Source organism: Lutra lutra, chromosome 9 (assembly GCF_902655055.1).
Source record: "Lutra lutra chromosome 9, mLutLut1.2, whole genome shotgun sequence".
NCBI classification, from domain to species: Eukaryota; Metazoa; Chordata; class Mammalia; order Carnivora; family Mustelidae; genus Lutra; species Lutra lutra.
The window spans coordinates 116,023,571-116,046,150 of record NC_062286.1 but is presented as its reverse complement, the minus strand read 5'-3'; the positions used below and the strand labels follow the sequence as shown (position 1 = coordinate 116,046,150).

The following is a 22,580-nucleotide window of genomic DNA, read 5'->3' as shown; positions in this document are numbered from 1 at the left end:
AATGCTCTACCTAGAACGCACATTTGAAAAACATCTGATGATGGGGAGTGGGGGGCGGGCCTGATAGCTCCTCCACCAGAGAAGATGCAAACCCGCCCCACCCCGACCCCGCAGAAGGGCTCACAGGGAAGGACGTTCCTGCTACAGTTCGCTTGCCAAGCCGCAATCTCCGGCACGACATCCCCACTGACACAGCCCCTAGCCCACCCCTATACCAAATGGCCCCGGGGGGGCACCTGAAAGTAATCACGATCACACGGGGCTGAGAAAAGCCAGCATAAAGCACTTTTATTGCAATAATAAAACTTGAAACTCCTACGTAGTGCGGGGAGGTGGGGGAAGGCGGGTAGGCAGCAATAATTTCTCTCACCAAATCACTACACAGGACAGCAAAGGGGTGAGAGGGGGAGGAGGAGAAGCCAGGAAACTCTGATTATCAGCAGGGGGAGCCGAACATCAAAAACCAGAAGATGCTGAAGCTGTGATGACCAGCATCATTTTCTCAAGACAACACTCAAGGGTTTGTCATGATGGCTGGGCTTTCATCGGGTGTTAAGTGTCTACAAACAGCACCTTCAATTTAAACTTTCGATTAAAGTTCTTAAAATTTGGGAAGTGGAGCTTGGACAGCTATGAGATTACAAAAGTCCTGAATATCCATTAGAAAAACCACAGGATGGGGAGAGAAAAAAATAATAAAATAAAAGCCAGGCCACGAAGAAGGCTTCGGAGGTCCCTGCTGGCCTGGGGACAGATACCTGTAGTGTCCAACATTGCAGTGAGAACGATTTGCTTTCAAAAGGCAGAAGGTTTAAGGGGAGGCTGGGGCGGGGCAGTGGAGGCAAAAACTCTCCCCCCCGCCACCACTTCAGTTTTAGGTCGGGCTTTTAATACAACCCAAGGACATCTCTCAACTGGGAGAGTAATTCGGCCCTCGACAGCGCCTCAAATCTGCTATGGCTTTGCAGCGCAGCAGCAAGAATGTTTAATATATAATAGATAACAATTTCATCCAAAAAAAAAATAAAATAAAATAAAGATTCTTGCATTGACCCCCACCCCGACACCAATTCCTATTCTAAAGTTAACCCATTACTTGTGCTGTTAATACTTGACTAATACTTAAGTGGAAACCTAGATCCAAAAGATTGAAACTGAACCTTCACCCCAAAACAAAACAAAATAAAATGAGTAACTTGAGGTTTATGGCATATAGTTTAGGTCAACACACATACGAGGAAAAAGGGAAAGAGCAAAGCCGGGTGACAGAACACATTCAGTCGGGGTCGATGTTTAGACAAAGAGTGTAGTGGAACATCAGGAAAAGCTCCGTCCGGGTTCGCGTATGCACGTCTGAGGGCGCCACATCCCTCCGCAGCACATCTGTTGGGAACAGAAAATCCATCAGTTCCAGCAACACGGTGCTCTGTATGCACGCTGGGGATAGGCATGGGACGTCAGCCATTCCAAGTCCAGGGAGCTGCAAGGTCTCACCCGGAACAAGCCACCTCCGTTCCAGCTGGGGAGAGCCTGCTGGGCTTGGGCTGGCTTCCCAAAGCAGTCTCCTTTTTTAAGCTAAGGTGCCGTCTACCTTGCTGAGGAGAGCAGTGACGGTCCAGTTCCCCATTATCACCGCGTCTCCCAACGTGGCTGCACATAGGAATCACTTGGGGGCTTTAAAAGCATGTCCTGCTGGGCTCCCACTCCCAGTGGTTGTGGTTAACTGGTCCCAGGTGTGGCCCGGCCATCAGCAGTCTTTGAACTCAGTCTTCCTGCGTGACTTCTGTGTGCGTGGCACTAAGTTGGTACATCCCTCAGGTTGAAGAGATTTAGAAAGCGTCTGTGCTCTTCATTCATTTATTCAAACCTACGACTTTCTAGGTCTGGCCTTGGGCCTTCTCTTAAGACCTGTGCAAGAAGCTCTGAGATGTTCTTTGGCGATGTGGGGGGAGGCTTTGGCCAGAGTGACTTGTAGCCCTCTCTCCCTGCCTTCCCCTCCCTTCATCCTATCAGATTTACAGAATGCCTGTACCCAAATCAGCATAATTCCAAGGCTCCCTTCAAACAGTTTTATGTCCAGAGGATTCAGCTCTCAAAGCAGGAAAGAGGGTTTGGACTAGGTGTAGACCTTTGGGCAGACAGAGGCTCTGTAAAATGTCAAGAGGTCCCTCTTGGTGAGAATGACAAGCAGAGAAGCCAGGGCCATCAAACCTGACCCAGGTATATACGGTTCAAATCAGAGAAAGAAAAAACAGCTAAGAATTTAAAAAGCCCTTGTATTTAAAGAAGTCCGTAGCAGCACAAGGTTAGACTATAAGAGACAGGCCAGTGGCCACTTGTCACAGCTTTCAAACAAAAGCGTTCTCACCCAGCCCCTGGTTGTGAGTCCTCTGGTTCCAGGGCCAGGAGGGGGGCAAACCTAGAGGTCTGGGGCCAAGTGGAAAGAAGATGGCAGCATTCATGTGTTTTATGATACTGATACCCACACAAAAAGTTATGAGCCATTAAGCCACTGAGTTTGGCTTCCCAGAGAGGAGGGTAAAAGGACGGAAAACAAGTCCAGGAAGGGGAAGCAGGAGAGGGGTTCCAGTCCTAGTCCGCCACTGCCTGGAAGTGACCTCGAGTGACCTCAGGTCCCTCACCTGTTACACAGGAAGGCTGAGCAACCCCTCAGATCTCTTCTTAGGACTGAGGGCACCTCTATATTTCACAAGCGCCCCCCCCCCCCGCCTCACTCTTCCAGCCACAGACAGTAAGTGGGCCTCTGTGCTCCAGTGTCCTGGGCGTGGCCCCAAGGCAGCTGGCCCAGGTGACAGTGCCTCTCTCACAGCCCCTCAGGCAGTGGCCTCGCTCTACATGGTGAGGGGGCTGCATGCACTACGTCACTGCAGGCAGTCCTCAACAGCCTTTCTTCTAAAGAACTAAAACGCTGCCATTATAAATTCGGCCACAGTTCTGGTTCCCAACTCCGTTTTAGTTTCTAAGTTAAATATAAAACATCCTTCATTTAAACGGCTACCATCAGCTGCCCCATCCCAATGAGTTTTTGGAGACCATACGCCATCCCTTTCCATAGCGTGACCAACTTTTACATTCAAGATATACACTAATAACTCAAACTGAAAGTCTACCCAATTGAGCAAGAATGTAGGGGGGAAGAAAACCCATGGCATTTTTGGTTCTGCTACCCACCAAGCACTGGGTGTAACATGGGAGGTACAAAGGTAGGAAGAGACCCTTCACATTCACTGCCTTACCCAAGAATGGGGAGCTCATGGAGGAGGCCACTCCTGTCATTCCAGTTTCAGAAGCTCCACGTCAAAGACGAGAGTGGCATTTGGCGGGATGATGCCTGGGTGTCCAGTAGCACCGTAGGCGTAGTCTGGGGAGATGGTCAGTTTGGCTCTCTGACCCACACTCATCTGTGAAAATAAAAAGAAAGACTCAAGCGGACACACTCCCCAACTGTCTCTGTAAGAAGCAGGGCTGCTTATTGGGGTGTCCTTTAGCCAGCGTCCCAGGACTCAGACATGCCAGTGACTGTGTGGCTGGTCTGGGGGTGGGCACCTCCCAGTGCAGAACACGGAGGCTGGCCAGCAGGCTGCACAATCCCTGCATCTGGCTCTGCAGAGCCCAAGCCCGATGACACGCACCTTCCTGCACAGGCCTCCCTGACCTGACCCCAGGCAGCTGATACTGTGCCAGTGCCACCACTCAGGCCTTCAGCAGTCTGTCACTCAGAGCACGTGTTAAGTGGCATCCATGCTCTTAAAAAAGGAGTACTTTGACCAAAACTCCGCTTTAAAAGAAAACATATACACAGAAAGTAGCATTTGGGGTAGTCTACTCTTCTGTACTTTCCATATTTTATACTTATGCTCCTACAGAAAAACTTAAAAAAGACAGATTCTACAAAGTATCATGTATAGTAGGCTACCATTTGTATGAAAAAGAGGGAAACATTTATATATTTGCACCTGGCCTATATAAACAGAAAACACCTTTGGAAGGACACAATTCCAGCATTTTTCCATGGGGAGAATAGAGTACAGTGGCCAGGGTGGAGGGAAATACTTGACTTTTAAAATCCCATTTGTACTGGGGCTCCTGGGTGGCTCCGTCGGTTGGGCATCGGCTTCAGCTCATGTCATGATCTCAGGGTCCTGGGATCAAGCCCCATATGGGGCTCCCTGCTCAGCGGGGAGTCTGCTTCTCCCTCTCTTCCCCACTAATGCTCTCGAATAAATAAAATCTTTTAAAAAAAAATACATTTGTGCTTTTTCATTTCCTAATCAAATATATAAATACGTTTCCATATGTATTTTCTGAATGGTGAGCAGGCACTCTGCTGTGTGTCTGTCCTTCCAGCACTCTCTGCTCAGCCTCCTGCTGTGTGCTCCTGACTCTCTGACCTGGCCCCCTGACCTGGCCCCGGAGACAGCGGCTAAGACGGAGCCATAGGCTATGCTCAGAACATGATGTGACTTAGAACCTGTGCTCCCCACATCTCCTTTCAGAAAGCAGGACACACTGGACCAGGGTGGTAGGGCAGTTAAAAGCATATGACTTAATCTAATGAAATTCAAAACAGTCATGTCCTTTTACCCAGCAATTTCACAGGCCCATCTGCACCATGGGTCAGCCACCAGAAACAACACAGCAGCCTTAAGTGCACTAACATGGAAAGAAGGCGAAGACACAGAGGGGAAAGAAGCCAAGCAGCACCTGTGGCAGGACCACGCACCTGTAAACACGTAAGAGCAAAACAACAACGATATCAAAAGGAAGGGAAAAGGGGCACAAGACAAACCCCCTTCTTCCTGTGCTTTTAACTCACTCAAAGAAATATCCTGTGGAGTTTCAAAGGTGCTCTGTGCAGGTCTCAGACCACCCAGACTTCTCCCAAGTGACAGGCCTGGGACTGACCCCCAAGCACACTGGGTCCAGGGGTAGACTGGGCATCTCCCCAACACCCGGTCAGGCCTCGCCAAGCCTGGGATGTAAAATAGGCTGATAACACTATCTCGGTGGCCGCCAGATCTCTTGGAACACAACGCAGTTATTGTTCCAGTGTCGGAAGCGCCACAGAAGATGGCTATGGTGTGGACAATGGTTGGCACGGTCGTGGGGGATGGGCTACAGACCCAGAGCTAGCCAGACGCAGGCGGGGACAGAGGTTTCCAAAGGGAAATGAACCACAAAGATCCTCTCGTTCTTGTACTGCCAACCCTCTCCCCTGCAGGAACAGAAATCTAGACACTTGGGAGTGGGATGGCTTAAAGTTTCTGCAAGTTGAGCAGGTCACTGGGAGATAAATCGGTGATGGTTTCTAGAGGAAGCAGAGCAATGTGTATTCTGGAAATGAGAAAGACAGACCTCTTTCTCTCTACTTCGGTTACCCCTCAATTCTCTTCAGTGGGAGGGAAACAGACTGATGGCCCCTCACACAGGGCTGACTCTAAAGCCCCGCGTCTCAGGATGCCAGAACCTGGTCGGTGCCAGGAGAAAGCCTCCTGGGCTTGATGGAAGGCTGGAACCCAACTGGAATTTGGCACCCCTGGGTCCCCTGTTGTCCACTGGGAATTCTGTTGTGTTGGCAGAACAAAACCTGGTTACACACATGGGGAGGAAGGGCTGAGGAAACAGACGCAAGACAAACAAAATGCCTCTCTCCATGAGCATGAGCTCTCAGAAGGGGTCTGACACAGCATGGCCAGCAATTAGACAAACGCAAGTTAAGACCACATCAAGGTAACATTTTCCCCTCACTGTATTGTCCTGAATCCAAAAGTTGAACAAGACGCTGCTGGCGGGGCTGGGAGGAGACAAACACCCTCACAACACACCCACTGGTGGCAGCTCGGGGTCATCCCTAGGGATAGCGACTGGACAGTATGTCAAAACACAGTGCACATAGCTAGTGACTCGCTCACCCCTCCTTCTGAGAACCCGCCTGTGGCAAGACGTACACAAATGTAAAATTCAGTCCACATGAGACTCATCACTGCAGCACTGTTTATAATAGCAAAATACTGGAACTGACCATCAACAGGGTACTGTACCGATGAAACAAATAAAACACGCCCACCTAAGGGCGTGTGGGAGGAGAGTGTCCTCCTCTTATGTCCGGATATATAAAGTGTGAAAGATTAAATGAAAACGCAAAGTGTATAACACTGTGTGAGACTACAGCAAAAAAAGGGGAAAAGTATGCTTTCGTAGAATGCTTAAGGAAACTCTACCAAAAAAAAAAAAAAAATACCATGAGTTGCAGGGGGTGAGGGGACTGGCAAGACGGGGTGAGATGGAAGTGAAAATTTCCACTCGCACCTTTTATTTTGTTTGTTTCTGAACTGAATGAACGTCCTACCCACAAGCATCATTTAAAAGGCAGACACCAGGAAAGAAAACAAACAAATGAGAGCATACCTGGGCAACCCCTTCTTCCCAGCCTCGGATCACCTCCTGCTTGCCTAGCATAAACTTAAAGGGCTTGTTTCTGTCCCGGGAGGAATCAAATTTCTTTCCATCTTCAAGCATCCCTGTGAAAAAGGGCAGTTGTAACATGAGCAACAAGGAGTGATGACGTGAGGTGAGTCAGAAGCCGGCAGCAGAGCGCCCATCCCGGATGCTGGCGCTGAAGGGCCTAGCAGGGCTGCCGGAGGCCTGAGGAGGAAGTGCGGCGTCCAGGGAGGATTTCCTGTGTCCTCAGTGGCCCTCCACAGAGCGGGATAGTCCCTCTACCCCGGGGCTGTGAGTGTTCTGCCCGACTCCAGGCAGCAGGCTGACCACCAGAGGCGGGCAGCTGTCGACCCTGGTGTGAGAATGGGCAAGTGCGCACGCTCCCGACGTCGATTTCCAGCACGGTCCCAGGCCAAGAACAACTGTGGGCCCTTTAGGCACACGCAGCGGCTGGTAGTCACACGCGGCCCAGAAGCAACAGGCCCTCCTCAGTTCACCCATCCCCTTTTACAGAAACGTGGGGAGTGTCAGAACTGAACTGAACGGTTTGGACGTTCGGATGCCAGCTGGTATCAGAGAATCAGGGAAGGGACAACAGAAAAGATACTGAAAGTCTCTCCGCGGGGAACTCCCAACAACTCCAGCAGAACTGTGGGCCGGGCTGCCACTCAGAGTCAGGGACTTTCCATACATGAACCTACTCAGTCCTCCCCCAGCACCGTCCCCATTTCACAGAAGGAAGTGAGGCAGAGGGAAGTGAAGCAACCTGCCGAGTAGTGAAGCCAGACTATAAATCCAAAAGCCATGTTCGTCCAACTTCTCCAGTGTCCCAGGAGCCAGACAAAGCACAGGGGCAGCCTCTACTGAAAGGGGGACTTCCAGAGATGGAGATACCAGACGGTGAGTGCCACGAGAGAACAGATTCCTGCCACTCCTCGCTGAAAAAGGATTGTTGTGGTGGCTTCTCTGGAAGCCAGAGTCAGCCAGTCACAGCCGTCACTGAGGTCCTGAACTGTCAAACCACCGTCCCACACTGGAAGGGGTAAGCCAGGTGTCCACCTACAACTAACACAAAGCAGATTTCCCTGGAGGCGGAGGATGAGAGCCCACGATGGTTCTAAGTATCACTCGGAAGACCCAGCAAAACACAGAATTCTGTTGTGTTCGGATGTTTTTAGAGCAGGAGGGAAATCCTAACATAAACCCTAATGTGAAAAACAACGTCAAACTTGCAAGTGGGATGGGGAAGCATAGATCAACTGAGAGCTTTATCAGAGCCGCCAGAAGAGCTGAACTTTGACAAAATAGGAAATGGGCAGTGGCGGGGACGGGAACTGCTATCCTAACAGAACAGGAAGGCAGACAGATGTCCTGAGCAGAGTGGGTGCTGACGCCGCCTGAAGTCTGGAGCTGGGGGCCGAGGCCTGAGAGGTAGCCAGGAGGGCGGGGATCCACCCCTGCCAAGTCAGTGCAGAGCCAGGAACTGGTGCCCCACAACTAGTAAGCTGGCCAGTGTACATGGAGCTCATCTCTTTACCCGAATACAATCATGACCTGATAAAAGAAATGACAAATGGCAACACCTGAGTAGTTTTCTATAAACGAGCAGCTGGGAGAAAAACAGGTATCCGCCCTCCACAACTCTCACAGTAGTCCCTCCCCTACGAGCTCTACTGCCTACACTGAACCTGACCTTCTCGAACCCTGCATTAAGGGTGAGAGTAGGCCATGAGCAGTCCGGAGTCTGAGAATCCTTTCTCTGACCAGGCAGAAAGCCCTTCCAGCCACGCACCCAAGCCTGCTTAAAACAAAAATAAGGAAACCAATTCCAAGGCTTAGTTAACCTGCCCAAGGTCAGAGTCAGTGCATAGTGGGGCCTGGCTCTGGCAAAACAAAAAAACAAAAAAGCACCAAATAAAACACAAAACAAAAACCCTTCCATAAAAAGAGAGTGAAGAGACAGAGAAGCAACACCCACCACAGCTACAACATGGTTTCTGAGACATTGGTCACAGCAGTAAAGGAGAGCGATCCCTGAGGGGAAACTAACAAGGCCAGCCTGAGGACCGCCCAGCTTACACCCTTGGGCGTTTTCAGGGAGAGGGACCTGGATGGAGCTCAAGGGATCTGGAGTCCAAAGGACACAAACCAGGAAGGACAGAGGTGTAGAGTGAAATCCCCGGAGATGTGCAGAAGGTCCCTCTATTTAACAGAATACTAATCAGCACATGTGTCTGAGGAAACTACTTAAGGCCAGGAAAAGAACTATCCAAAATTAGAACAGTACCCAGTGCTTAAACAGAGCTGGGATCAATGACTGCTCCAACCAGGCAGACTGGAGAAAATCCTGGTTTATGAGGCACTGGGTAGGACACCCAGAAGATCTCATCTCAGCAGTGGGGACTAATCAGCCCCAAACTAAACACTGCTCCAGACCCACCTAACAAATCATAAAAGACCCAAAAGGATCAAACTGTTTCCAAGTAACTTATGTGCTTCCAATTACAAAGCTCAAGAAGATTTATAGGAATAAAAATATCCAGCACCCCAAAAGGTAAAATTCACAATGTCAAGCACCCAAAATTACCAAGCATGCAAACAGGAGGGAAAACACGACCCAAAATGAGGAGACTAATCAATCAACTGAAACCACCCTGAAACTGACAGAGAGGGAAGGACAGAAAGAGTCAGACCAAACGTGCAGACATGACAACTACACTGGGCTGCAACAACTGGATACCCACAGGCCAAAAGTAGAACCTTGGACCTGCACTTCGCATCATCATCAAATACCAACCCAAAGCAGGTAACAGACCTAAACATAAACATAAACCTATAAAACTTCTAGAAGAAAACACAGGGAAATAATGTCTGTGACTGTGGGTCAGGCAAAGACTTCTCCGATATGAGGCAAGAAAGCACAATCCGTAAAAGGATCAACTGAACTTTATCAAAGCTAACAACTTCAGCACTTTGAAAGATACTTTTAAGAGAATGAAAACTCGGGCCATAGACTGGGAGAAAATCTTTGCAAAAGCACCTATCTGATAAAGAATTTGTGTCCAGAATACAGGAAGAGCTCGCAAAACTCAACAACAAGGAAACAAATAGCTTAATTTAAAAAGGGCAAGAGATGTGAACAGATACTTCACTGAAAAAAATAGCCAAGTGGCAAGTAAGCACACGACGAGAAGACGCTCGACAGGACTAGTCATGATAAAAACGTGTATGAAACCACTAGGCGATACGACCACTACTTACTAGAATGAGTACAACTGAAAAGACTGAGCATATCACGCTCTGTGAGGATGTGTGGAGGAACTGGAGTTCTGACACGCTGCTGATAGGACTATAAAATGGAACGGCCGCTCTGGGAAAGAGGTTGGCCACCTAGGTTAAACAAATACCTTCCATATGACCTGACCGTTCCATTTATCCTGGATAAAGACCCAGGAGAAATGACAGCCATACAAAGACTTACATAGAGATGTTCACAGCAAACTCACTTGGAATAGCCAAAACTGGACCAACCCAAACATGTGCCAGCTGGTGAACATATAAACAAGTACACCCATACAACAGGAAACTATTCAGCAGTGAGAAAGAACGAACTACTGATAACACAGAACGACCTAAGAATCTCAAAATAATTATGCTGAGCAGAAGCAGCCAGACACAGGTCTATACACTGTACAATTCCACGTATACAAGCTTTTAGAAAACACAAACTCTGCTGAGAGAAAAGCCGGCCAGGGGTTGCGGAGGATGGAAAGAGGAGGTTTCAAAGAATGGCAAAGACACATATCAAAACTTAGGAAATTGTACCATTAAATATAAGCAGGCTATTGGATGTCAATTATGCCTCTACAAAACTGGGTTTTTGTTTTTTTTTTTTTTTTAAAGAGAAAAAAGTAAAAAAAGTGAGATTCACTAAAATCCTACACGTTTACCTCCTGCAGCCAACCCGGCAGTGGGCGGTGAGGTACTTCCTCTGTAAAGCGAGGGAGCAAGCGAAGCAGGTGGCCCGTCAAGTCTCAGCCACGGCTCCCACTTCAACTCCAGACATCTGTGTGCCAAGACCTGGAGCCCTTGAACAGCAAAACCACCTGCCAAGCTAGTGCCATCATTTCCTCGAGAAAGCACGCTCTGATGAGAGAAGGCAACATCTCAGTTATGTAATCTCATACAGTTCAGACACGACAGCTGACACTCCGAGCTCCGGAGGCCACTCTTAGCAAAACCCATCACCAGCGTGGCCCTCTGTCAGCGGCACGGATGGATTTCATTTCTGACCACACGCAAACCTGGGCCTCACGACCCACAGACTGCCTGGGACCGCTCTGTATTCTCCATTTTGAAAATGACTTTTTTGTCTCTCCTGACTGAACACAGCTTGAGGCCAGAGAGCGGGCCTCAGAGTCCAGCGGGCCTCAGAGTCCTGCGTCCCTGCAGCAGTCACCTCAACCCCAGCCCCCGCTGTGCTGGTGGCACTCGTGCCCACTTTGAGACGGGCTTTGCCTGCACGACTTGTAAGAACCAGCAGGACAGCATGAGGCTTCCATATTTAGACTTCTTCCGTGTGGTAGGAAGAATCGGAGGGGTAATCCCAGGCTGACAGTTTTCATTTTCAGCACCTTTAAATGACTAATCAGTGAGGAAAAAAATGTGAAAACTTGAGGGCCTCTAGCTAAAAGCACAAGGACCATAAGCTATGGTTGCGCGAGGGACTGTGAAGCAGCCTCTGGCGGCGAGACCATGGATGTCACCTTCCTCTGAGTTGCCTCCCCAATAATTCAGCTGTTCTTCTGGGGAAGAATCAGACTCCAATCCTCGGAGAGGGAGAAAAAAAAAAAAAAGATGTGGAGAAGAATCTCAAGTTCACCTCCCCCACAGTAGCCTACTCCTTCCTGCTCGCTCAGAAGGAACCAGCAAAGGCAGACCTAGCCAGGGGATGCTGAGCAAAGCACCCATGGCCTATGCTCCTGGTACTTGGTCCAAGTCACAGAAGTAGTGGTGAAGACCCAAAGGCAGGTTCTGGAGACTGAAGAGGACCACGGGGTTATGATTTCACTAAGAATGCAACAGCGCATCATGGAAGGCAGAGAGCCCCGTTCCCTCTCCAGCGTAGGGAGGGAGACCACAGATGGACCTGTCCTGAGGGCTTCACACCTGCATCTGTGGCACCTCCAGTTTCTGACTCACAGTTTCTGACTCACGCTGTGGTTTTCAGTTGCTGATGGAATCTCTGCAGGTGGTTTTCACAAGCAGCATTTTACAGGGTTCAAGCTACCAAGAATCTTAAAGACAAAAAGCCCAAACCTAAATCCAACAATGACAACAACAAAACAGAACATCCCACACTCTAAACTTGCCAAAGCTTTTGCTATTTACAGCTGAAAGGAGGAGAAAGGACTTCTGCTTTCCACTCAACAGGTATTTTCTTAAGTACAATGATTGAATGGAGGAGGGGGAACCAAAGTGAAAGTCCCCGATCTTTCTAAAGATTTACACTTTAAGCCACTTGGAATACTCCCAAATGGATGTGCTGACCCAGGTGCAAATGGGCATAGTGACCCAGGCCGGGCTGTTTCCCTTCCTCCTTATCACATACAGAAGCTCCCTCAACCTTTCACCCAACTGCCTCGCCAAAGACTCCTACAAACCACAGCCTGCACAGCTCCAGCCCAGCAAATGAGCCTTCAGTCCTGTCTCCAGTACCCGGATTCTTCTTGCCCGTGTGCATTGTATCCTTACCAAGGGCTGGTCAGCTATGTTTACTCTCAGACTCATTTATGTCAGTTATACTTACTGAGTACAGAAACAGAAATAGTGGGCGCCTGGGTGGCTCAGTGGGTTAAAGCCTCTGCTTTCGGCTCAGGTCATGATCCCAGGGTCCTGGGATCGAGCCCCGCATCGGGCTCTCTGCTCGGCAGGGAGCCTGCTTCCTCCTCTCTCTCTGCCTGCCTCTCTTCTGCCTACTTGTGATCTCTGTCAAATGAAATGAATAAAATCTTTAAAAAAAAAAAAAAGAAACAGAAATAGTATGCAAAGGAATGAAGTAGGAGTGTAAACAGAGAAAAGAGTGGTCCTAGCTGGCCCTTTGGAAAGACTCAACAAAGGCAAGTCACAAAAAATACTGCTAATGAATAAATGTGTGTCAATGAGACTAATGTATGTTTGAAGAAAGAAATCTTTTTTGGGGCACCCGGGTGGCTCTGCTGGTTGAGAGTCTGACTTGATTTCGGCTCAGGTCATGGTCTTAGAGTCCTGGGACTGAGCCCCACGCTGGGCTTCTCATCTACTTGAGGATTTTTCTCTCTCTCCCCCTCTGCCCCACCCTCCGCGGTCTCTAAAATAAATAAATAAATAAGTAAGTAAGTAAATCCTAAAAAAAAAAAAAAAAACAAAAAAAAAAACCCAGAATGGTTTGGCACCGATATGACCTCATAATAGTCCTTACCGTCTTGACTTTAAAATAATATAAAATTAGATTTTTGCAAGAACTCTGATAGGAAACGCTACGAGAAGAGCCATCCTACAAGAAAGACATGGCCTTTAGCAAGTGATTCATGTTTGGATTTGAAATAAAATGAAATAAAATGTTTAGAGAAGCCATATCACTTTTATGATCAGCTATCCATTTGTCCCCGTCATGATGACCTGGAAAGAGATTTTCCACCCTGCGGGAGCTAAGACATACATATCCAAAGCTTATGTCTATGCTCCATTTCCTGGCCTCTGTGGTTGCATTCCCTGGGCAACCTTCCTCAATTGGGAGTTCTGAGAACCCCATGCACGTGGTATGACCAGAGGTCAAGTGCCTACCCAAAGAGGGAGCCCACTTCTTTCTCCTCATCTCACAAACCGAGTGCAAGAACATAGCCCACCTCTTACCTGGAAATGCTCCTAACCTTTTGCTAAATCTTTTTCGATTCTGTGACCAAAAGTGCATTTTCAAAGGATGTCCCATGAGGGTAAGAACGCATGGGATCCCAGAACACAAACCAGAATGCATGACCTTGTGGGCATACCTTGCCATTTCCCACTTTATCACAATACAAATAAAAGGACAGCCACATTATACGTCATGGGGTTGGGGTGGGGCAGGGAGGGAGACCCACAGAGGAAAACAATACTTAATAGTGGCTATGTGGTAATGGTAGAAATATGCATGATCTTTCGCTTTTCTTTTTTCCTGTTTTCCAGAAAATGCAGAGGCGGGAAGCCATCAGGTATAATGGGTAAAAGCATGAGTTCTGGGGCTTGGCTCCAGATGATTATAGTAATCCCCTCCCTGGTGGTCCTGCTTCTGCCCTCTTTCTCTTACAGTTTAAACTTGGCACAGCAGCTAGAAGGACATTCTTCTAAAATACAAGTCAGACCCTATTACTCCCCTCTGCTTCAGACCCTCCCATGACCCCCTATCTTACTCAGAATAGAATCCAAAGTCCTAAAAATGGCCTAGAAGCCCTGGAGAGGCTGCCACCCCACACTGGCATGCCGCTGACTTCATCCCTGATTACTCTCACACTTTCCACTCCAAGAACACGGTTTCCTTCTGTTCTCTGTAGACACCGGTAGAGTTACTCCCACCACAGGGCTTTTGTCCCTATTGGTCCCTCTGCCTAAATGCTCTTACGGTAGAGCCACGTGGATTACTCCCTTACCTCCTTCATGTCTTATCTTAAGTATTAGTTTCTCATTGAGGTCCATCTAAAATCTCAGACTTCTCCTGCCCCCTCCTTTGCACTTACTAGCTTATGTACAATATATTTTTGCTTATTAATCTATCTGTTATCTGTCTTTCCAACTACAGTGTAAGATCTGTGAGGACAGGGACTGTGATATGTCTTCTTCATTCCTATACTCTTGGTGCTCAGAACAGTGCCTTGCACAAGATGGTCAATAAGGACTTGCAGAAAAACCAAAGGTACCCTTTCCCCCTCCGGGCCTTTGCACACACTTAGCCAGCTCTTTCCTCCCCAGCCTGAGGCATACACGTCCAAGACCATGTGGCACTTCTACCCCAGGTGTGGGCTGCTCAAGGCACCTGTCTTGTAAAAGCAGGCACAGGGGAAGGCACTCCCTTAAGGTAAGCACCTCAAGGGCAAGGCCAAGGCTTTCCCCAGTTCCTAACACATCTGTTGAATGACTGAGGGAAGGGCTTGGTATGCTGGCCTGTGTGTGTAGTAGGTGTGAGAGGAAGTAGACGTAATATTATAAATCCACAGTGATGGGGGCAAAGTCCAAAACATAAAAATTCTCATTCTTATTCTAACTTAAAACGAAACAGAAATATTATACCAAATATAACATGAATGTGGGCTTTGTTCACCTCTGCTAGAGTCCTGAGTGACTCCATGCCAGGCACTGATGCGGGGGGCAGAGATCCTGGAGACCACCACCAGTGTGAGTCTGGTCTCCGGAGGCCTGCAGTCTGCTGGGGAAAGAGTAGAGACAACCAGTCGTCCACAGCCTGACTGCAAGGAAGGCCACAAAGGAAAGGGACGGGCACTCTGCTGGACAATCAGAGGCATGCGCTGTGAGCATGTCTGAAGAATCACTTTAGTCAAGGGCCAGTCAGGGGACACTCAATGAGGGGCGCCCTGGATGCTGTGAGAGAGAAGAGCCTGCCTGTGGCAGGGAGCGGTGGCCCTGTGGGAGCTGCTCCGCACAGGGCCAGAGAGCAACCTCCTGGGAGGGGAAGAGTAAAGGCAGTGAGAGCAGAGCAGGCAGCACCCAGGAGTGGATTATCCCCCACCCCATCCTCCTCCTCCTCCTCCTCATGACAAAGTTAAAGGGAGCTGGGGAAGGAATACAAGGACTCAGCTGAGTTCTTCAGTAGGTAAAAGAACAGGAGAGGAAAAAAGAAATAAAACACAAACATCACCATGAGCACCAAAGGGAGAACTGGATGGTACACGCCTAAGTTATCCAAAATACCCCTGGCCTTTTCCAGGGGAATAGCAGTTGACAATATTATTTTTGGAGAAAATCCCAAGGCAGACAGGTGATCCCTAGTTTACAGCTACAATGAACCCATCAGCACTTCATAAAACCAGTTTGTTTTTAAGTAGGTCTCCACACCCAACATGGGGCTTACCACTACACCAACATGAAGAGTCGTATCCTCTACCGCCAGGCGTCCCACAAAATCAGTTTTTAACCACCAAAAACATTCAAGTTAAAAAGCCTCTGGATGAATGGGTAAATTTTATGGTATATAAATTATATCCAATAAAGCTATTAATGAAAAATTTTAAAAAGTCCATGAGACCCACTGAAAGGAACCAGAGCTTTCTGGAGAGACGACTGAGGCCAGGACCACAGTAGGGGAACCAAGGAACTGATTAAGGAATAAGGGAGCCTATCAAAAAGGTACTGGAGGCAGCCCAAAGGGGCTCCTACTGGCCAAATCTGGGACAATGTGAGTATTAGAAAGAATAAGGAATATCAGTTATTTTAAGCCCTGAGGGAATTTATAAGTCCCCAACATACTAACAACAAAAAACAAACAAGTTGATGGGGGTGGGGAAAGCCATTTGTCACCACTGGGGAAGATGACAAAACAGATTTCTCACTTTAACATCTGATAATTGAAGGAAAAGAATTAAGCTTTTACCCTATTTTACAGAACAGCAGCTGATAAATGTAGAAGGTATAAAGGAATTTTAAAACTGCCGGTCTGTAAATGCCAATGAAATGGTGTCTTCCGGCAAGAATGATCAGCAGTGTCAACGCCAGAGGTGGAAGGTAGATGAGGATCAGGCACACGGAGAAGGCCCAAGAACCCCAGAAATGGCCAGCTTCCTGCAAAGGGGAAAAGGCGCCTTTACAGAAAAGATCCAAACAGGGGTGTTCAGCACAGCGTGCTGGGCATCACATGAAGCATGGAAGCCGTCCCCAGGCACGGGAGGGAGTCCCACAACACTGGGAGCAAACCATGGGACAAACCAGGGGACAGATCAGGGGACAGACAGTGGACATTCAGATGGTAACAAGCCCGCTCTCTTTGAACACCCAGGGTCATTAAGAAAGAAAACCAGTGTGAGGATTCTGCTAGGTTGATACCAGACACAATATCCAACTGCAATGAGTAAACCTTGAAAGAATTCTGGCTACAAAAAAATAAACACTTTAACGACATCTGGGGTGGTTTCAAGATGAATTTGGCTTTAGCTACTATTAAATCATTTCAAGTTTTCTTAGATGGACCAGTAGGAGGGTAAGGAGGATACTCTCCTTCTCAGAGCACGCTCGAGTGTTCAGAGGTACGCGTCCAGCCATCTGCAGCTGGACTGACTTATGAACAACCCAGAGACTGTGCGCACACGTGTGTCCCCTCTGTGAGAAGACAGAAACGCCCAACAGGATGAAACGCCATACATCAGAGAATCCAGGTCGTGGGTACAGGGGTATTGATTTTTATTTTTCTCTACATCTGAAAAGTTCACAAGTAAGAGTCACACATACAAACATGCTATGGGGTCTTCAGTTCGCTCAAGCGAGCCTTCCGCTCTCACCTGTGCAAGGAGAGAACAGGACACCTGCGTGACTGCGTATGCTGCTGATCACAACCCCAGAGGAGAGAAAAGAATGCTTCCACAGCAAAATCTATTTCCAAAATGTTAGAACCCCATTTTGTTCAGGAAGCTTGAGGAGAAAAGAATGGACGCCGCCGGACGGCAGCGCTGCCAGCGGGGGACCCAGTGTAAAGCACAGACTTGCTCAGTCGCTGTGCTGTACACCTGAAACCAATGAAATGCACGTCAGCGATGCTTCAACTAAAAAAAAAAAAGGACCGGCACCTCGACTTACACAGCCAGGCTCTCTTGTGCCCACTAAGAAACAAGAAAAGGGAAACAAATGCTAACTACCTCCCTCGGTAGGTACAATTAGCATATCAGCTGCAACTTTCTTAGCCAGTATGTTTTATTCTGTAGGTAACGTGCAGGCCTGTTTGAACATGAACCTTCACTCAGACGTGTCTCTTATCAGTGTCTATTTCCCTACGGGTGAAGGAATGGAGGCTGGGGCTTGGCCCCAACCCTGTCCTGCGTCAGCCTGGGCCACTCCAGGAGCTGAGTGCTGACACCTCTCTCCCACTCTAGGCATCCCAGGTGATGCCGGCTGGCCAAAGGACCGGCAGGGACACATCACCCCGTGCCTCAGGCACAAGCAGCCCCGTGAACGTACTCGCCCCTAGAAGGCGGTTACTCCCATTTGAGGATGGCACACGGAAGCTGAGACAAGTGCAACAATTTGCCCAAGCTCTCCTGATCTGTTACATGGCAGAGGCAAGATCTGAAACCCAGCAAAGAACCTCACATCCCCTTTGGGGTTCACTGTCCACCTAACCCCACCTGTTCCCTCCTGGCCAGGCTGGCACACCGCACACCCAGGATACAACCAGAACCCTGTTTCTCACCCTGCCCTCAAAAGTTCCATGATCACACAGCAGCCAGAAGGGAGGGGGCCTGTGAAAACGCAAGTCAGCTCCTGACCCTCTAACGGCTGCTGCCTCACTCAGAGAGAAAGCCGATGCTCTTCCAGCAATCTGCAAGGCCCCACCATCACCCCCTTCTCCCACCGCTTTCCTCTCCCAACATCCAGTCCAGCCACCCTGGTCTCCTTGCTGTTCCCCAAGCACAGCAAGCATGCCCCAGCCTCAGGCCCTCCATCTGGAAGACTCTTCCCCTGGGCAGCACACTGCTAGTGTGTGCCACTTAAAATGCCACTTTGTCAGAGGCCTTTGCCAACCACCCTCTCAAAAGCAGCACCCCCTCCGCAGGCCTGCACTCTGCTTTCACCTCTCCCCAGGGCTTCTCGCCACCTGACACACCTGAGAGCCAGCAGCCTCGTCACCCCAGGGAAGCCCCGCCAGATCTAGCCTTTGCCTCTGTAGTTCGCTGGCCATGGCCCCCGTGCCTGGCTCGCTGCTGCTGCTCCATAAACACCTGCTGCGGGAAGGAAAAGGAACAGGACAGCCAGTCTGACTGAAGACACCGTGGCGTGGGGGTGGGACCAGACCCGCCTGAGGAGCCTCTGCTGGGCGTGAGCCTCCTCCCAACACCGGATCAGCCAAGAAATGCGCAGCAGCGGGGTGCGTGGAATAAAGCCGAGAGGGGAGGGGACAGAGAAGTGAAAGAAACGCAAGGGGTTGGAGACGGGGCTGCAGAAGAATGGCCCCCTCAGCTGCCCTCCAAGGGAACCCTCTGAGGAGGTGAGGCTGAGGGACGCCTGGTTTTTTCTCATTTAGAAGCCAGGCTACTGACAACTTAAACCCAATCCCAAGGGCGAAATGTCAACTATCTTTTAAGAGGATAAAAAAAGAATTCCTTCAATCCACTTGAGGTTGCTCTGACAATGGCAGGCATGTGGCCTGCTGACAGGAGCAAAAGGGACATAAGCCTAGCTGTGTGTCGGGACAAGCTTGACAATAACAATGACGGAGCTACCGGAGGCCAGGAAGGAGCTGTGGAAATCCACTTGATCCTCAAGGCACATACTTGGCAGGCTATCCCTCCACCTCCTTCCTCCCACCTCAGTGCCTGTCATGCTACTAGGAGGTCCTTGGCTGGGGACAGCAAAAGTTTTCGCTTTCCCTTCTGGCACCACAGAGAGGTGAGGCAGGCCTTTCTCTGAGGCCATGTGCGTGATGTGCTCTGCTAGAGGCCACAGAAGGCACCAGAGGGAGCCTTGAGAGTGGCCTCAAGGCTATGACCGGCAGCCACCAGCAGCACTTAAAAGGTCCATGTGGTGAAAGTCGGCCTGTGCTATGCCCACCTCCGGCGGCTGAGAGGGGACTTTGGCTACCTTCCTTCCACTGTTGTTTCTTTGGACCTGCCCCGGGAATCAGCAGCAGTGGACAGCAGGCCAGAGCAGGCCGGATCAACACTGTTTGACCCAAACCTGGGTCAGTCAGATTCTCCCTTCTAGGAATTGTAATCACTGGAGTCACACGGCCAAGCAATGTGAGAAACCGGGCATGGGGGTGGAAGGGCACGCAGGGGACTTCCAACATCTACCACTTGGGAAAAGGCAGAGAGAAAGAAGTCTGACAAGGGAATACTGACACAGCCAGGCAGAGAAAAACAGGGATGAAAACTAGGAGCGTTATGAGAATGTCTTCTTGTTCTTGAGGCCCAGTGGGCTTCCGGCCGTTGAAGACCCTCAAGTCCTTCTGGTGCTCCCCCACCCCCGTCATGTTGCCCCAAGATGAATTCTGTTCCCACGGGCTTGAAAGCCTTTGCTGCTACAGATGAAATCTCAAAGCGCCTACCCATTCCTCTCACGCCCCCACAGGTCTCAAACAGGTTCTTCCTGGGAGGCTGGTGGCAAAGACCCGCAGGAACAAAGCCGCCTGCCCAAGAACAGCCTATTCTGTGAGCAAGAGGCAGAGCTGGCTTCTCACTGAGGCGCCTTTGTAGAGCTTATCAAAAATGAAATGAAAAAGAAAGCTTTTGTCCCAATGCATGCCAGGGTCCTGCTGCTGTTCTGGGAGCGTGTGGGTGGGTGCCACCCTCAAGGAAAACACAGACTTGAAGAGGCACTGGGAGCCCTGATGGTGTTCTGGGTCCCACGACCAGCTGTTCTCTTAGGAAAGGCTCCAGACATGCTGTGTGGGGACGTTTCACCAAAAAGCACAGTGAAACATGGTTCAGGCTATGGATCCAATCCTGCCGTCAGCACCATTAGATGGGCAAGCCAAGGATGAGGGGCACAGACTCAGGAGTGAGAAAGATATAACCAATTATCCTCATGTGGCTACTTATCAAATGGGGGTGGGAGAAGTCACCTCCTCACCCGTGTCCCAGTGTCTGCCCCAAGTGGCTGTGGGAACTAAAAGAACTGCCCACTCACCCCAGCACTGTAAAAGGCAACGCTTACTCTTTTCATCCCACTGATCAAAAGCAACCAAACTGACAAGATTTCCTCCATTAGAGCTCCTAGGCTCAGGTGCTGACCATGGCCTACAAAGAGAGCCATTTAAAATGTCAAAAGCACTTTCCAGTTTCATCTCACAGGCATGAGAAAGTTCCCTAAGAAGATGGGTTTCAATACTTCCTCCTCGGGTAGCCTTTTAAAAGGTTCTAGTCCTTAACTCCCTCTACCCCCTGCCCCCATTTCTGCCCCTGGAGAAGAGCCAGAGAAATAATACAGCCAAATAAGTAAAAGGGCATGGGAAGGGAGATGTTAGGTGTCATTCCCTTCCTTCCCTATGAAAGTCATTTCCCTTAACAGAGGGCTCCCCCCCATAATCTGGGAGAGAAGGGTAGGAGCTTATCCCTCAGCAGCCTGGTCCTAACTGCTCACAGCTTACTACCCAGGAGGAGGAGGAGGAGGAGAAAGAGGAAAAGGGAGGGAAGGAGAAGAAACAGAGGAAGGGGGAGGAGGAACAGAGGAAAGGGTGGGAAGGGGGAGAAAGGGGAAGGAGGAGGGGGAGGGAAGGTTATTCATATCAACAACTGTGGCTACACCAATCACCACCCCCCCCCACCTCCAGCCCACAGCCACGGAGTCTCCGCCTGCTCAGCCTCCACCTCCCCCCTCCTCCCCAATACAACCCAGGAGGACCTTGTAAGGGCATGGAGTAAAAGATGGTCTCAAGGCATCCACTCTGAAGTCTGAATTCCGGCAAAGTCTAATTCTGGCTGAAGGTCTACAGGCTCCTTTGGTTTACATTACTGTTTGTTACTCTAACTGAGCCTCAGTTTCTTTCTCTTTAAAATGGGCGGGAGAAAGCCTAGTTGTGGGCAGGGGAGGCTAAATTACACGTTCAGTCAGCCTGGGCCGTCACCGCCACTGAGGCTTGGATTTCTAAGTAGCTCAAAAGTCAGAAGAGGAAGGAGACCGTGCGGATCTAGCTCCTCCAAGGCCAGGCTGAGCCAAAGCAGCGCCTTAGGAACCCGGGCGTTTCTCCAGCCGCGGCGGAGGTACGAATCTCGACTTCGAAAGAAGCAGCTCCAAAGAGTGGAAATTACTTCGCCCTTCTTATCTCCATCCAAGGGAGAGCCGGAAGGATAGGCAGGGTGTCACTCGGGGCACAGAAATGGTACAAATCCTTTCTCATGGTCCCTGGCCAGGGCGCTGCCCGTTCTGGAGCATGTGACCTTGCGCCAGCAACTTCACCTCCCCAAAGCCTCAGTTTCCCCATCTGTGCAGTGGGCACAGGACTGCTCCGAAAGCGCGAAAGCGCCGGCTCAGGCCGTCCCGGGTCCGGCAGGCCAGAGGTCGTCCCCTCCGGGGCGCTGCCACCGCCCAGGCCTCCGCCTTGGGCCACGCGGGCCCCGCCGCCGCCACCACGCCCCGGGCCTTTGCCCCCAAGGCCGCCGTGGCCAGCCGCCCCGAGCCGAGACCTCCCACCCCGCGAGCCCGCCGACTCACCCGTGTAGTGCACCACGCAGGTCTGGCCGCGCTTCGGGAAGGTGCGCCCTAAGGAGACAGACAGGACAGACAGACAGACAGACGGGAGCGGTGAGCGGATGCGCGCGGCGGCAGGGGCACTCCGGGCCCGCCGAGCGCGCCTACTCACCGTCTCCGGGTGAGATGGTCTCCACCTGCACTCCCATGGCGGCGGAGACGGAGGCGGCGGCGGAGACGGAGGTGGCGGCGGCAGGGGACGCTGGGCGCGCGAGCGGGCGGGCTGCACGGCGGGCGGCGTGGACCCACAGAGGACCTGGCAGCGCTTCCCCGACTCTGCCTCGGCCCTCGGCGCCTCGCCTGCGCACGCGCGCGCCCCCGCACGCCCCGCCCTGCGTGCGCGCCCCACACGGCGCGCACGTCCCCGCAGCCCGGTCGGCGGGCTGGGGGACCGGAAGCCCGGCGGCCGGGAGGCCTCCGGATGCAGGCGTTTGGAGGGCGGTCCTGGTTTCCCCCCACCTTTCCCTTCCCATGCTCCCCGCCTGATGGGCCTCCCTCTCCCCAGGTTTCCGCATCTGGGAAATGGGATTAATGAGTGGGGGCCGGCCGCTTACCGGCTAGGTGACTTTGAGCAGGTTCCCACTTTGAAGTACACGCTTGCGTAAACAGCAGGGTTGTGGGAGGTCGGCGCCTCTGTGCACTCACGTTAGCGTGCACCGCATGGCTCACGATTCTGAGCTTTGCTTTTCTTCGTG

General features: G+C 50.5%; 1 protein-coding gene across 3 annotated transcripts; it reads right to left on the bottom strand.

Annotated features, from left to right (window-relative positions):
* Window positions 1-263: 263 nt before the first annotated feature.
* Window positions 264-22,200, bottom strand: FKBP1A (FKBP prolyl isomerase 1A). 3 transcript variants are annotated; one of them, XM_047745091.1, is made up of 5 exons: window positions 21,998-22,200; window positions 21,850-21,897; window positions 6,430-6,542; window positions 3,253-3,422; window positions 264-1,383 (listed from the first exon to the last, which is right to left on the bottom strand). In XM_047745091.1, exons 1-4 carry the CDS (start codon window positions 22,032-22,034, stop codon window positions 3,294-3,296), a joined length of 327 nt encoding a protein of 108 aa, XP_047601047.1. In that variant the 5' UTR covers window positions 22,035-22,200; the 3' UTR covers window positions 264-1,383; window positions 3,253-3,293. The 3 variants fall into 3 exon arrangements, with proteins under 3 accessions (XP_047601047.1, XP_047601046.1, XP_047601048.1); XM_047745090.1 differs by having other exon boundaries at window positions 3,258-3,422; window positions 21,998-22,194; XM_047745092.1 differs by lacking the exon at window positions 21,850-21,897 and having other exon boundaries at window positions 3,258-3,422; window positions 21,998-22,197.
* Between the last annotated feature and the right edge of the window lie 380 nt (window positions 22,201-22,580).

Coding starts and splice junctions, on each gene's coding strand:
- FKBP1A (XM_047745091.1), bottom strand. CDS start 22,034: ATGGGAGTGCAGGTGGAGACCATCTCACCCGGAGACG. Junction 6,543..21,849: donor CTGCGTGGTGCACTACACGG/GTGAGTCGGCGG, acceptor CCTTTTTCACAG/GGATGCTTGAAGATGGAAAG. Junction 3,423..6,429: donor GGGAAGAAGGGGTTGCCCAG/GTATGCTCTCAT, acceptor TTATTTTCACAG/ATGAGTGTGGGTCAGAGAGC.